Genomic DNA, 13,980 nt, shown 5'->3' on the forward strand with positions numbered 1-13,980 from the left:
GTGCCAGGGGAGCCAAGGGGAGCCGAGGGGGCAGCAGGCAGAGGCCGAGGGAAGGCTATCGTGCAGAGCACGGCCCTGAGGGAGGAGGAATGGGTACAGGAAGAGAGTGCCAGGCGGAGGGAACAGCCTGAGGAAAAGCCTGGAGACGAGGGTCCTGAACACGTGGTGGGAGCTGTAGCCTTGGGGGAAGCAGCAGGGCCAGGGCTGGGCCGGGGCCACGCTGCGGGGTTTGGCTTCAAACCCCCAGGTTGGACAGGGGTGGCCAGTGGCCCTCCCCATCCCCCCATGGTATGTAGGGGATTGTTCTGGACGGAAACTATGGGCTCCTGTAAAAGGAGCAGACTGGTGAGCGTGGCCCTAGTTTTCACTAACACCCTAGTCGTGAGCACATTTTGAGCGGGGTGGTGGGAATCATAGGCGGAGCAGTGGGTGGACCGGGCCGTTTGGGCAGAGACCTGCATACCGCCTTCCGCTCCGGCGGTAGGAGAGAGTACAGAGGAACCCAGAGGTTCAGGACTTGGGACTCTGGGGCCAGTACAGCTGGGTTCAGATCCTGGCTCCCCTGCTTTCACACTGTGTGACTTCACCCCATGAGTCTCAGTTTCCTTATCTATAAAATGGGGATAAAATAGAACCCGCTCATGGGGCAGTTGGGAGCTGTGAGTAGGAAGTAGGGTCGTGCCAAAAAAGAGCTCAGCAGAGACCTGACACATCGTAAACACTCAGAGAGGGAAGTGCTCTGCTCACACCATCATCAGACCTGTGCTGGGGCTTTGAGAACAAGCATCAGTGCAGAATGAACCTCTGAGACATCTCACCTGTCTGTGCTGAAATCAGCCAGACAGTGAGCTCCCTGTTCCAGGAGGTATTCAAGCTGAGGCCAGGAAGTGAGGATTATGGAAGGGCTCCTGCCTGGAGAAGTTCCCCCCAGAAGTACCGTCAGAGGAAGGGTGGCTTTCAGGGCTAGTGGAGTGAATGTGTGTGTGGTGGGTCTGCCCCTGGCCTGGGAGGCTCTTGGGGTCCAGGGAGAGACCGCTGCCCCCCCCAACCCCCCCCCCACCTCGCACTAGACTAGCTCACATGCAGCTGGGAATAGCTGCCAGCGGCTGTGTGCGCTGCTCCGTTTGGCCACAAGAGGGCACCAGAGGTTTGGGTTTGAGGCCTCCCGAGGCTGACCCTGCAGGGAAGCGGCTGGAGGAGGCCCTGGCCACCCAGGGTCCCGTTTCCCACTCTGGTTCTGTGGGGCTTCGGTTCTGAGAAGAACACCCTCCGCGGCAGTTCCGTAGCCTCTTGAGATTCGGGGACGTCCCTGCAGTTCATGCTCAGTGTCCGCAAGAGGGACACTCCGACTTGAAACAGCATTGGGGGGCCTCCAAGACCAGCAGCGGGAAGGCCACAGGGGATGGTGGGGCCCGGTGCCCCCCACCCCGAAATCTCCCATCTCTTCTGTGGGTCGATGGGCAAGGCGTACTCCTGTGCCTCAGTTTCCCCGTATTTAATAGGACCTGGGGAAGCCCCCAACAGCCTCTGCAGACAGTTTCCTAGAAGAGGCGGGTGTGAGTGAGGAGAAACTAGAGGGCCTGGACTGGGGTCCGGAGGGATGCCAGGCTTGAGGCGGGGGGGGGGAGGGAGGGAGGGGCCAGCTACCTGCAGGGACCGGTGGTCTGCTTGGCTCGGGGGGAGGGGCTGGGGGGGCGCATCAGTGACTTTACACGTCAGGAGATGGGTGTCCAGAGTGAGTGAGTGTGGCCTGCAGGAGGCTGGCACCCAGAGGCAGATCTGGGTAGGACACTCGGCCAAACTTTCTGCAAGGGGTTCGCAGTGAAGAGAAAGAGCTGGGTGTAAGCAGACTGCAGGGGGGCTTCCCCAGATGGGGAGATTCTAGCAGGGACCGTCCTGAGCCCCCGGCCTCTCCCAGCTTCTGGCTCCCGAGTCGGGCGATGGAGAGACCCAGGGCCTCCGGGCCCTTGTTCCAGCCCCGCCGATGTCGCCTTCATGCATTGGCTCACTGAACGCCCCACTGAATACCTACCCATCCCTGGCTGTCCTCCACACACTGGGACACCCATACAGGGGACTTGGGAGCCCTGAGCCAGCAGGGGGTGACGGTGATGCTGAGACCGGAGGAAGGGCATCCCAGGCCGCAGGAGCAGCTTGTGCAAAGGCCTGGAGGCCAGAGGCAGCTTCTCACCCAGGGCCCAGCCCAGGCGGCACCTGGTGCAGAGAGAGCGGGGGTCCACCCCTTCACACCCCTCGGGGACCCTGCATCCTCCCCACCAGAGAGCTGCCCAGAAGCTGGGATGGCCCTTCGAGGGCCCCCTTCCTCCCCCCAGTTTTGGAAGACGGGCCTGGAAATAGGAGCCTGAGGCTCAGGAAGGGGTGTGGCGGCAGGGGTTTGGAAATGACGCCATCTGTATGGTGAGGCCAGGAGCAGATGGGAGCCCCGTGCAGTCCCTGAGGGCGCGGCACCCGCACTCACACGTGGGACCTGCTGCACCTCCTCCCCGGCCCCCGGGGAACCTGCCAGGGCCACCCTGGGGCTGGGGCTCCTGGGGTCAGGGAGGGAAGGACTGGACAGGCCTCGACTCTTGTCTGGGACAGAGTTTGAACCTGGGGAGCCTGTTTGGCTTCTGCGAGGGTCTCTGGCTCGGGAACAGATGGGTGTCCCCATGGCGATCCTGATGGGCAGACCCCAGCCCGGCATGCCCGTCCGAGGAGGCACAGGCTGCCATTGTGCTAGAGGAAACTTGAAGCCCTGGAGAAAAAAAATCACCACGATATGCAACACTGGACCATATGCTTTACGAATCGAAAATAAGTCTGCTTGGTATTGTAGACACCATTGCTCCAGGAACTGTGCTGGTCACTGGCCCTCGGGCAAGTCTTACAGCCTGTGCCTCGGTTTCCCCATCCGTGAGATGGGGATAATAATAGAACCCACCTCAGGGGCTGCCGTAAGGGTTCAATGAGTTATGCGTGGAGCTCAGACCCGTTACCTGACTGTGAGCTATTAGGATGGGAGTGGTGCCTGCTGGCTGTGTGTCCCTGGGCAAGTGACTCCACCTCTCTGAGGCTGAATTGCCTCATCTGTAAAACAGGGTTAAAAATCCCGCTGGTGCCAGGTGGCTCTCCCGTGTGGCAGCCAGGGCATGGTAGGTGCTCACTGAAGGGATGGGATGGAGGGTGAGTGGGGTGGCTGGTCCCGCACAGCCTGTGGCCCCGGGAGATACCAAGAGAGGAGCGGCCTTGGCCCCTTAGCCCCTGGCTCCGAGCAGAGGAGCTGAAACCTGTATTTCCACGTCGCCTGACAAGGCTCTGGAAAATAACATGTTATTCCCGCCGCTGCCTCGCTGCGCCCGTGCAGTTTTCACAGTAGGCGAGAGGTCCCTCTGATATTTCCGCAGCGCTTAAGCCTCCCTCCAGGCTGCCGAGCTGATGGGAAGCGGGCGGGTGGCTGGCAGCCATTGTCTCTGAGGACAGGACGCGGGCACAGGGAGGCAGGGCCGCCTGCCCAAGGCTGGTGGGGGCCGTGGGGGCCCAGTGCCCGGGCTTGGCTCTGTGCCCTTGGACTTGTCCCTTCCACCTCTGGGCCTGTTTCCCTCTCTGTGCAGAGGAGCCCTTGGTGGTCACCTGGATCTACCCCTACCCCAGCCAGCCACTGTGTAGACAGGGAAACTGAGGCTCCCAGAGGAGACAGGACTCCCGGTTTTCTGGACAAAGCACCGTGGAACCGTGGGAGTGGGGCAGGCGGGGCCAGGCAGGTGGGAGGCCCTCGGGAAGAGGCTGACGTGTGGGCAGCTCGGGGGCTGCCTGGAGTCTCGGCGGGGACAGGCCTCCAGCCCTGCATGTGTGTGCACCCCCTGAAGTGCAGACACACGTGATGACCCGTGTGCACGCCCCCTCACACACCAGTGCACACAAGGTCACGACCATCACAGCTCAGCACACAAGGGGCACGTGGGCATCTTGCGGACACATAGACACACGTCCTGCACACTTGAGTGCCCGCACAGCTCAGCTCTGTACTTGGGGAGCCCTGGTTCAAGTCCAGAGCAGAAAGCCCTCTCCAGGAACGCCCAGTCTTCATCTTTCAAACAGGCTCGTAGGACCCACCTCAGAAGATAGTGAGGTTGGAGGTGAGCACATGCGGAGAAGGGAGCCACCCAGGGGGTCCGCCCTGAGTGGCTCTCGGTGCATCGCTGAAGGTCATGCGGCATTGCCCCCGCCCCCGGCCCCGCCCCCCGCAACTGGTCCCTGTTCTGTGGCTCCTGACCGTCCCGTTCCACGTTTCAGGGGAACGACCAGATCCGGTTTGAGCTCACCTGCTACTCACTGGCCCCCGAGATTAAGGTAAGATGTTGCTCCTCCCCCTAGAGGGTGGGCGCTGGGGGCTGAGGCCCCTGGGGGTGTGGAGCATGGGGTTCTGGGAGGTTCTCCAGACAGGGACCTTGTGGTGGGTGGCGCCCTTCTTTCCCATGGAGAGCTCCCTTCACTCACGCCAACTGCAGGGTGACAACACTCTGTCCCTGACCATTTGTCCTTCCCGAGACACTGCCCAGGTGCCTGGGCGGGTCAGGCACTGGAGGGAAAGATGAGGCTGCCCGTCCGCCAGGGTCCTCGCAAAGCCGGGTCTGGCTTCCCGGGTGCAGATTGGAACCATTCTGAGACACGGTTGGCCAATATCTGGGCTGATCACAGCCCTCTCAGCCCCAGTGGGGGCCACCCAGCTAAGGCCCTCCCTGTCCCGGCTGCCTGAGCCGTGACCCCCGGGGTCTTGGATTCTCTCCTGGAATGGGAGTCAGTAGGATCAGGCCCCTGGGCATCCAGGGCGCGAGGCCGAGCCATGGAAACACACTAAATGCCACAAACACAAGGCCCAAGGGTGACCGCGGTTTTTCTAGTGGCCACGTAAAAAAAAAGAAAAAAATCAAGATAAAAAGCAACAGGTGACATCATTTTACTATGGTTTATTGAACCCTGTGTATCCCAAGTGGTACCGTTCAGCATGTTATCGAGGTAAAAAAATTACTGAGATGTTTTACATTCTTTTGGTACTAACCCTTTGAGACCCACTGTGTGCTCTGCACTTAGCTGGGACCGGCCACGATTCGGGCCGTGGTGGTCACACGTGGCGCCCGGGTACCATCTTGGACGGCACAGGCAGGCGTGGGTCCAGCTCCTTTGAGCCCACTTCGGGCGAAAGCTACAGAAAACGGGCCCCTCCCAAGCCCACAAGGGTCCCTCAGGGGTTTCATTTTTTTTCTTTTAAGTGGAACCTCTTTCTCTGTCCCTTTAACCAGCCAGCAGCTGCTTGGGGGGTGAGAGTGGCCTGGAGGTGAGCGGTAATGAACTCTAATGATCTGTTTTGACCCCAAACACCAGGCGGCAGAGAAGCCCCCCGGAAGGTAGCTGCCTGTTGATGCTGTAGGCGGGTGGGCGTGAGGCCCTTCCCCGACCCCCATTCTCTGTTCCCCCAGCAGCTTGGGGGGCCAGGGTGTCCGGTTTCTGGGTCTTTGTCTGCAGAGGCCAAGGCCATTGGTGGGATGGGGCTGGGGACAGGGCCCCGGGCTGGTCTCCGGGAGCTAGGATGAGGCCAGAGGGAGCTCCGCGCCCAGGCGTTGCTCATTCCAGGCCTGGGGGACCCCACTCACGCCACTCTCATCAGCTTCCCAGCCCGGGAATCACACCGGCTTGTCCGTCTAGATGACACCCCCACCCCCATTAGGCTGCTGTCGGCAGAGGCGGGGGCCTGGCTGGCTCCACGGCTGAGCGGGAGCGTTTGCTGGGGACTTGTCCCCGACCCCCCAGGCTGGTGGGATGCATTCGGTCCAGCTCCCCTCCTTTCCCCAGCCAGAGCAGCCCCGGGGGAGGGGGAAGGGAGGGGAGTAAGAGGGGTGGGCCAGGGGCCGTTGCAGGTCGCATGGGCCTCACTGCCCCGCAGCAGGGCCAGGCGGTGTAGCTGCAGCAACGTGAACCCCTCCTTAGTCACCAGGGGTGCGGGGCCCTGGCCCTCTGGACAGGGGTGCCATTAGGAAACTTGAGGCCTACCTAGTTCATAGTCTCAGTTGGAGAGACTGAAGCCCAGAGGGGCAGGGACCCGCCTGGGGACGCACGGCCATTCTGCCACAGAGCTCGGGCCTCTCCAAAGCCACCCTCTAGGACGGCAGGCCGTGTCATTCCCCTGCCCACACCCCGTGGGCTACACAGAGCCCCCACCCAGGTGCCCAGTGGAGCCTCAGGCCCCTTACCAGAGCGGCCAGCTCTGCAGCTTAAAGCCAGGAGAGGCTGCCCGGGCCTGACTCCTTGCCCCACATCCAGGTCATCGCTCCTTGGAGGATGCCCGAGTTCTACAACCGGTTCCAGGGCCGCAACGATCTGATGGAGTACGCGAAGGTATGGCCAGACCCCACCATCACCCCGGCCCTGACCCAGTGCCCTCCAGGCACAGCCCCCCAAGGGGGTTGTCTGGGCCAGAGGCACGGGGCTGGGACTGATACCCACGCCTGGAGACTGAGCCTCTGCCCTGGCTGCTACCCTCCGCCCCGTTACACCTGTTCCCTGGGCCGGCTCCGCTGAGGCGTGGTCACTGCCAGGGGCATCTCCCAAGGGAGCCCCCAGTCCGCCGAGCAGGAGGGCGACGGCCCCCTCTGCTTCCTGTTCCAACTGCCACCTCTGCGGTGTGTGTCGCTCAGGGGATGGGCGGATGGGGGGTGTGGGCCCGGCTGTTGTGTGCCCCTCCGTTACCTAATTGTCCCCAGTGCTTTCCCAGGGACAGGTAGGCGCTCCGAGGGGCAGAGGCGGACAAAGACTTCTGTCGCGCCAGCGCTTTTGAAGTACAGTTGTAGTAAACCATGTTAGAAGTTTTGCATCAGGATCCGTAGCCACTCCCCAGGGTACCTTTCTTTTTAGCGACTCAATGGCAGCCCCTGACAAACAGCCTCAATCAGTCAGACAGGGGAAAGCAACCCCGTGCGCACACCAGAAAATTGCTCGGGGTTTTAAACAGCAGTCACCAGGGCTGGCTGTGAGCTCCTGCTGCGGCCAAGGGGCCGCGTGGCAGGGGACGCGGCGGGGACGCAGCCCTGCCCCTACCGCCAGCATCCCATTAAGACCTGGAGAGCTCGGAGGAAAGATCTCCTCTACCATCTGTTGTTTTATTATTAAAAGGGGAGTTTACAAGAGCAAGTCCATATGTTGCCAAACAAATTTTCAAATAGCAGAGCTATTAAGAGAACAAGGTTACAGGCTTTTTTCCCCTCCTTGGTCTCCTTGATACAGAACACGAAGCACGTTTTATCTTTAAGAGCAATGAATGGAGACCCCCGCCCGTCTACATTCTTACGCCTGCAGTTCTGGTTCGAGAGAGGCCTGACCCACACGCTGCCCTTCACTTCCGTAGCTCCCAGACAAAAGCGGCCCCTGGTTTTTCCAGAAAAGATGAATTTCGGCGGTATTGTTGTCCCTCCTTCCCAGATTTTGGGGAGAAGCCCCTTGGCCCAGCTACTGTCTCAAATAAGCTTTTAAACAGGAAAGTTTGCCCCGGAGAGATGAGTCCGTGTCTCCGGCCACCGACCCTCCCTCGGAGGCTGGGATCAGAATTGAGCTCTCGGCAATCTGACCACATTCCAGGACGGAGGCAGTGTCCCTGCACCCGGGGAGTGACCAGAATGACAGAGCAGCAAGCAGGCTCTGTCCAAAATTCAGAGCCAGGCAGCTGCTTCAGCTGAGACGGAAATCAATGGGGCTTTGAAAAGCCCTGCTTTCAGGATTCCTAAGTCGTCAAGGCCACAAGGTGCTGTTAGGAGACTCATCGGAAACAAGCATTAGCATCGCTTTCCACCTCCCCGCAAAACCGTCGTCCAAGGGAAAAACACTTAGAATCACCCCATCCCTATCACTGTCATCATAATTCTTTTAGAGCCAGTGTGCAAGGTCGGGGGCTGGAAAGCAGGGCAGTCTCCTGTGTACATGCTGAAGATGGTTTTGTTTTCTGTTCTCAACTGCATCCAGAATTTTCAGTGTGTGTGTGTTGGCGGGGAGCTCAGGATGGAGAGGGGAGGGGAAACAAATCTCTTTGGTTGAGGGACTATGTCTGGCATTTGTATATATCTCACTGCTGAGGAAGGGCTGCCCATCCTGTTCCTCCCTCCTCCGCCCCTTACCTCCCGTTCGCTCGGATGGAGCCCCAGTGGGAAAGAGGAAAGGCAAGAGTGTTTCCAAACCACCCCCCAGAAGAAAGGCTCCAGGGAACCCGCCTGCTGGTTTTCTCAGCCCCCAGCCCGGGGAGTCCTCTCTGAGGGGATTTCAGCCCATCTGGCACAGGGTCCTGGTCCCCACACCTGGCCACTCTACCTGGAGACGGCACAGGGCGAGCGTGTGGATTTGACCCTGGGCAGCTTCGTGGGGCACAAGGAGCCCTCTGACGTTGATCGGCCTCTAAGTGAGGTGCTCCACTTGCCCACGTGGTTTGCATTGAAGAGTACGCAGATTTTAGGGTGGGTGTGGGCTGTTTCTTTTAAAAGGAGCCTCTGGGTAAAGCTTGACAAAAATCAAGAGGGGATAACCTAATTCATTTTGAAATTTTAAGGTTCTGATGACGGAAACAGCGGCTCCCTGGAGGAAGCCTCTAGAATCTTAGTTGTGGGCGTGAGCTGAGCCTGGGCAGAGCCCCATTAAGGGAGACGGGGCGATGCTGGTGGAGGCTGTGGGACCCTGAGCTGGCCAGGTTGGGGGACCCACCCAGGGGGCGAGGTGCTGAAAGGGGGCCTGGGAGGCGGAGCGGACGATCTCGCTGACTTAAAGGGGGCCCGGCTGGGCCACTCCGCTTTTGTGTCCGGTAAGCCCAGGAGAGGAAAGCAAGATGTAATGCACGTGCTGGGTCCAACCAGGTGTCAGCCAGGGCAGCACGGGGCAGCTCAGGAAGCCAGCCGCATCTTTAACCCGAAAGACCTTCCAAGTGTCACCTACAGCCTTTCAGGCCCAGGGTCTCCGGAGGGATAACTTTTCTCCTTGGACCAAGGCACGGATCACCTGGGAAGCAAAACATAATCAGAACCAACAGGGAGGAGGGGGGTCTTCCTTTTCAGGGCTGCAGAGTGATGTGTGTGGTGACTGCTGGGCAGTGGGGAGAAGCGGCCCCGGGAAGCGCCCGGCCATGCCCCGTAAACAAGTGTCCTGAGCGAGCAGCTCTCGTGGGCGCCTCTCGCTTCCTTGGGTGACTGTTAAGCACCTCTGGGTGCAGATGAGATCCACATTGGAAGTTGGGTCCATTCCAGCTCCCGGCTCATAGGGCCACGGTGGGGCTCAGCCGGTGGTGCTGGGAGACCCTCGGCACACTGCCTGGCACACTCTTAAGTGCTTCGGGGGGCACTTGAAGTATAGACTCAGAATCTTCTGGAAGAAACCTCCAAGGCCAGCAGCCACTCCACAGCATCTCAGACACAGGGTCTTATAGTTTCTGCCTGGGCATGTCTGGAAATGGGCCCTCACTCCCTCCCTGAGCAGCCTGGGGGAGGGGAAGGAAACCAGGGGTGCGTCCAGGGCCTTGCCTGCGTGGGAGCCAGAGGTTGGGGATGTCTCTGACCTTGAAAGAAAACCAAGGCAGCTGGGCCTGACCCTTGTGTCTACTTCAAGCTGCCTCACGCCAACGCGGTGTTGCCTCTTACCTGCAGCGACATGGAATTCCCGTCCCAGTCACCCCCAAGAACCCGTGGAGCATGGACGAGAATCTGATGCACATCAGGTAAGACGTCGCCCACCTGTCCACTGCTCTGCTTAGCGTCAGTGGGCGCCTGTCTGCGTCGGGCCGGGATGTAGTCGTGGCCCACACGACATGTGGTCCCTGCCCTTAAGGAGCCCGGGGGCCTCGAGGAGGACAGGCCACCTCATTCCCAGCTCTCGCTGCAGCTCTGCTGAGTGCCAGCCGTAGATAAAGGGCACCTGGCCTCTGCTGGGGTGTCAGGGAGGGCTTCTCTGAGCAAGTGGCATTTGAGGTTAGAACCTTAAGGATGAGGAGGGACCGGCCGGGGCTCCGGGAAGGGCATCGAAAGCAGAGGGAACAGCATCTGGGAACAGCCCTCTGAGAAGGCCCCCTGGATCTGGCGCCCTGAAGACTGAGGGAAGTGTCCCAGGCCCTCGCTTGTAGCCTGCAGCTCCCACGGCCAACTGCGGTGGCCCAGAAAGTTCCAGGCGGGCTTGGTAGCGGTTGCTTTGGCAGAGATAAAAGGACAGACCGGACTTACGTTGGGGGTAGGGGTGTCAAGGCTGTGTCCCTCTGCCCCCCTCCACTGACCCTCATCTTTCTTCTCCCCTACAGCTACGAGGCTGGAATCCTGGAGAACCCCAAGGTAATTCCCCATTTCCCCAAGCCGGCTGCCTAGCGGTGGCTGCCCTGTGCTGACACTGTCTGGTGTGTTTGTAGCCTAATTTGAAATTTCACGGGGGGCCAGGCGTGGGGCTGGGGCCGAGTCCGGCCTGTGTTCCCCGACCCTCCCCACCGGGCGCCCCGCCGCCTGGCCACTCCACACTGCGTTTTAAGATCCACCCCCTTCTCTGATGCTCTTTTTCTAATTGCTGTTGGGATGAATAGGAGAAGGAAATATTTCAGGGCAGCATAGAGCCAGAGCGTGATTGTGAGACAATAAAGAAGCAATTAGGCAGATGAGACACTTGTGGGAGGGCCCAGCCTGTGCCCTCTCAGGCCGCTGCTGCCATCGGGGGAGGTGGCACAGATCAGAGCCTCAGGACCCATTCGTCTGGGCCTGTGCCCGCCTGCGTCAGGCCGCCCTGATGCCCCTGTCCCCAGCCTCCCAGGCTGGGCCTCGGCCGTGTTTGAAGTTTAGGATTTCTCTCCCTGGGGGGTTTTCCTTTGTATCTCCCCCCGCCCGCCCGCCCGCTGTGGGAGATGGAGGAGATCTACCCTGGGAAGAGAAAAGTCTCTTTGTCCCTGAAGGACTGTGTCTCCGTTGCCCGGCTCAGCCCCCCTGCACCACCACCACCCCCACCACCCCCGGCGGGCTGCTGCTTTGGGGGTGGGGTGCTCGTCTGATGTTAGGGGAGAAGTGTGCTGGAGGCCGGGCCTCGGGGGTCCGGGAAGACCAGCTGGAGTGGAGGAGGCTGGGTGCTTTGGGGGAGGTGGGGTGAGCTGGAGCCCTGCCTGGCCCCGGGTGGCTCCCCACAGGCACCAGGCCTCTTGGTCGGAGTTGACAATAATATAACGCGTACCAGTGACCGTTTCTGGAGCCCGGCCTGGCATCGGCATTTTCCCCGCTCACTTTCCTCCGCTGCTGCCTCTGAGCTTCCTGGTTTCGTGGGTGAGGAAACTTGAGGCCCAGGGAAGTGACTCGCCCCGGGGCACCAGCTGCTCAGCAAGGGAGCAGGCCTGGTGGCCGTGTCGCCCCATGGCAGGAGTGGCCCTCCGGCCTCTGTGGTTCCCCAGCGACCCGCACCTCCCTTCCGCACCCAGCTCAGCACAGCCCCCTCGCTCAGGAGAGCCTGCGCCTTCATCCCCTGGGGGCTGCCTGCCGGCCCCGGGCTTTTCCAGTTCATGCTCTGCCGACCCCAGGGCACTCGGGCCAGCCACCCCTAATTAGGCAGTCAGCCAGTGCCGTGTGGGTGGGGGGGACGGAGGGGGCTGAGCGCGGCAGGCAGCCAGCTTGCAGGTGGGTGTCCCCCAGGCTCCAGGCCCGCTGGGCAACCATCCTACCGCTTCTGTAGCGGCCTGTGGCGCTCTCACCTCAGGACTGGGGGAGCAGAGCCAAGGCCAGAGGGGAAATTGCCTCTCAGGCAGTGCCGGGCAGTGCAGGTCCCCTCCCCTCATTAGAAATGAGGGTAGTGGATGGGTAAGTAAGTGATAAAGAGTGCATTTTTCAGGATTCTACCACCCAGTCAAGGTGGGAAAGTTAGTGCTTGGCTCCCAGAGATCTGAAACCTGGGTCTGAATCCTGACTCTGCTTCTATTGCTGTGCAACCTCGGGCAAGTTACCCAACCTCTCTGAACCTCTGACTCTTTATGCAAACAGTGGTCAATCACAACACCTCTCTCCTGGGGCATCGAAAGCACTTGGCCTGTTCCTAGCACAGGGCAAGGCCTCAATCATGGAGCCAGGGGTCCTGCCCTCCCTCCTCAAGCCAGCTAAGATTATTTGGGGAGGAAGGAGCCAAGGTTCCCTAAGGACCCCTCTCATCAGGCAGGAAAGGCTGGGCTGCGTGTGAGTCGAGGGGGAGACAACATTCCCGCTGAGAAGTGTAGGGCCAGGCAGAGGGACCCAGGGTCTGGCCCCTGTGGCCCTGCTTTCCCAGGCAGCTCCGCTGCAGGGTGCAGGCCAGGGGAGCCTGTTGTCCTCCCATTGCCACCAGTAGATCCCAGGAATGAGGGGGAAGCCGCTAGGGGCCCGGGGGCACTACTCTCCACGGTGGAGGAACGCTGTACCCCGGGCAGCCCCGGGCCCCTTGGAAGGTGCCGGGGAGACAGAGCTTCAGGGAACCGGTGCCCCCTCCCCCTCTCCAGAAAAAGCCCGAGACCTGCTGAGGGGAGGGTTCGAAGGCAGATGGCGGAGCCATTTTCTGCCTCCATGAGGGCTGATTGAAGGGCAATGAGGCAGCTAATGCGAAGAAAGATAGAAATTTACTTGCTTTAACTTCATACAGCCCACAGTGAAAGAGTGCATTCAGTTGCCGGCCCGCCATATCTGATGGATGAATAAACCATTTGCAGCATCGATCATGCCTGTACATCATGGTTTAGTTCATGGGCCATTTGCTTTCAATTTCTCCTTCTCGGCCCTGTTTCATGCTTTCTTTCGCCCTCTCCCCATCCCCCCTCCCACTCTCTCTCTCTCTTTTTTTTCTTCACTCTCTTCCCTCCCCCAACACCCCCCCCTCAAGATGACATTGGAAGTGAGCCCTCCCGCTGGGATGGATAAATAGATGTTATTGATACTCAGCAACAAACTATTTGTCATTTGAACTGGGCTTTTAGGAGGGAGAGTAAAAAGGAGGCAGGCGTGCGCCACCTTGGAATGCAAAGCAAATGTCTCTTTATTTCTATTTAGTTATTTTATTTAATCGGTGCCGTCAGGGTGTCAGAAGCTCCTACTTCCCACTGCAGAGAGCTGGGATGCTGGTCCCTCGAGGGCTTCCCACCTCCTCTCTCCTCCCAGTGCAGACGTTCTCATCCTGTTCGTGGCTCCGTCAAGTGTTTGGGAACTGATGGGCCGGCAGGCGCAGAACAGGTGGAGGTGGGGGGGAGGCGGCCTCAGGTGGAGGCGCCCGGGCTCTCAGCGCTGGTACCTGCTTTGAGTTCAGGCTGGGCTGGACAGCCAGTGAGGAGCCCCGGGCAGGTGGGAAAGGAGCTCTGGAGTCCTGTTGGTCACCCGGAGGTCCCAAGCCCTGTTTCACTTTGCCTTATGGCCAAGGATGGCCCTCGGGCCCGTCTGTTCCCAACGAATGTGGAGGTCGGCAGGACCCGGTAGGGCCTGGGGAGCCGGGCATTGCTCTGAAACCAGCCTGATGCCCGAGCTGTCTCTGGCCACATCCCTGGTGCTGTTTCTTGGCGGAGCGGCTGGGAAACAGCATGGGGTGATGGAAAGAGCACAGGATAGGGATTCTGGGGTCCTCGGGGCTGAGTCCCATGCCGACGGGGTGGGGTGGTATGATCTGGACAAGCGGCTTCTTTGCCTTTAGTTTTCCAACTGGTCCATGGAGGCATCGGGCTGGAGGTCCCTAAGGACCCTCTTCCTCCTTGGGTCTGTCTTGGAGGTCCGTTCTGGGTTCTTGTTCCTGCCCCATAAATGGAAACAGATGAAGGGATGCAGCTGGCCTCAAGCCACACAGCCCTTTGGAGGTGTGAGGGCTTCATCACCAGACCCATCTGGGCTCAGAAGTAAAGCTAGAAGGATCACATGTCCCTGTTCGCCCAGGACTGGGGGGTTTCTCAGGGTATGGGAACCGGGATGGTTGGTCACGCCCTGACATAGAACC

The 13,980-nt window shown here is 60.1% G+C and overlaps 1 protein-coding gene across 2 annotated transcripts in view; it reads left to right on the top strand.

The window, feature by feature from the left end:
• ASS1 (argininosuccinate synthase 1) overlaps positions 1-13,980 on the top strand; it is a 51,028-nt gene that overhangs the window by 12,957 nt on the left and 24,091 nt on the right. For both annotated transcript variants that reach the window (XM_079927141.1, XM_079927142.1), the window contains 4 exons: positions 4,294-4,350; positions 6,319-6,393; positions 9,672-9,742; positions 10,316-10,346. In XM_079927141.1, the coding sequence (XP_079783267.1) occupies positions 4,294-4,350; positions 6,319-6,393; positions 9,672-9,742; positions 10,316-10,346 (234 nt within the window). The remainder of the gene's footprint in view (positions 1-4,293; positions 4,351-6,318; positions 6,394-9,671; positions 9,743-10,315; positions 10,347-13,980) is intronic.

The sequence above is a fragment of the Stenella coeruleoalba genome, assembly GCF_951394435.1.
Source record: "Stenella coeruleoalba genome assembly, chromosome: 7".
Classification (NCBI taxonomy): Eukaryota; Metazoa; Chordata; class Mammalia; order Artiodactyla; family Delphinidae; genus Stenella; species Stenella coeruleoalba.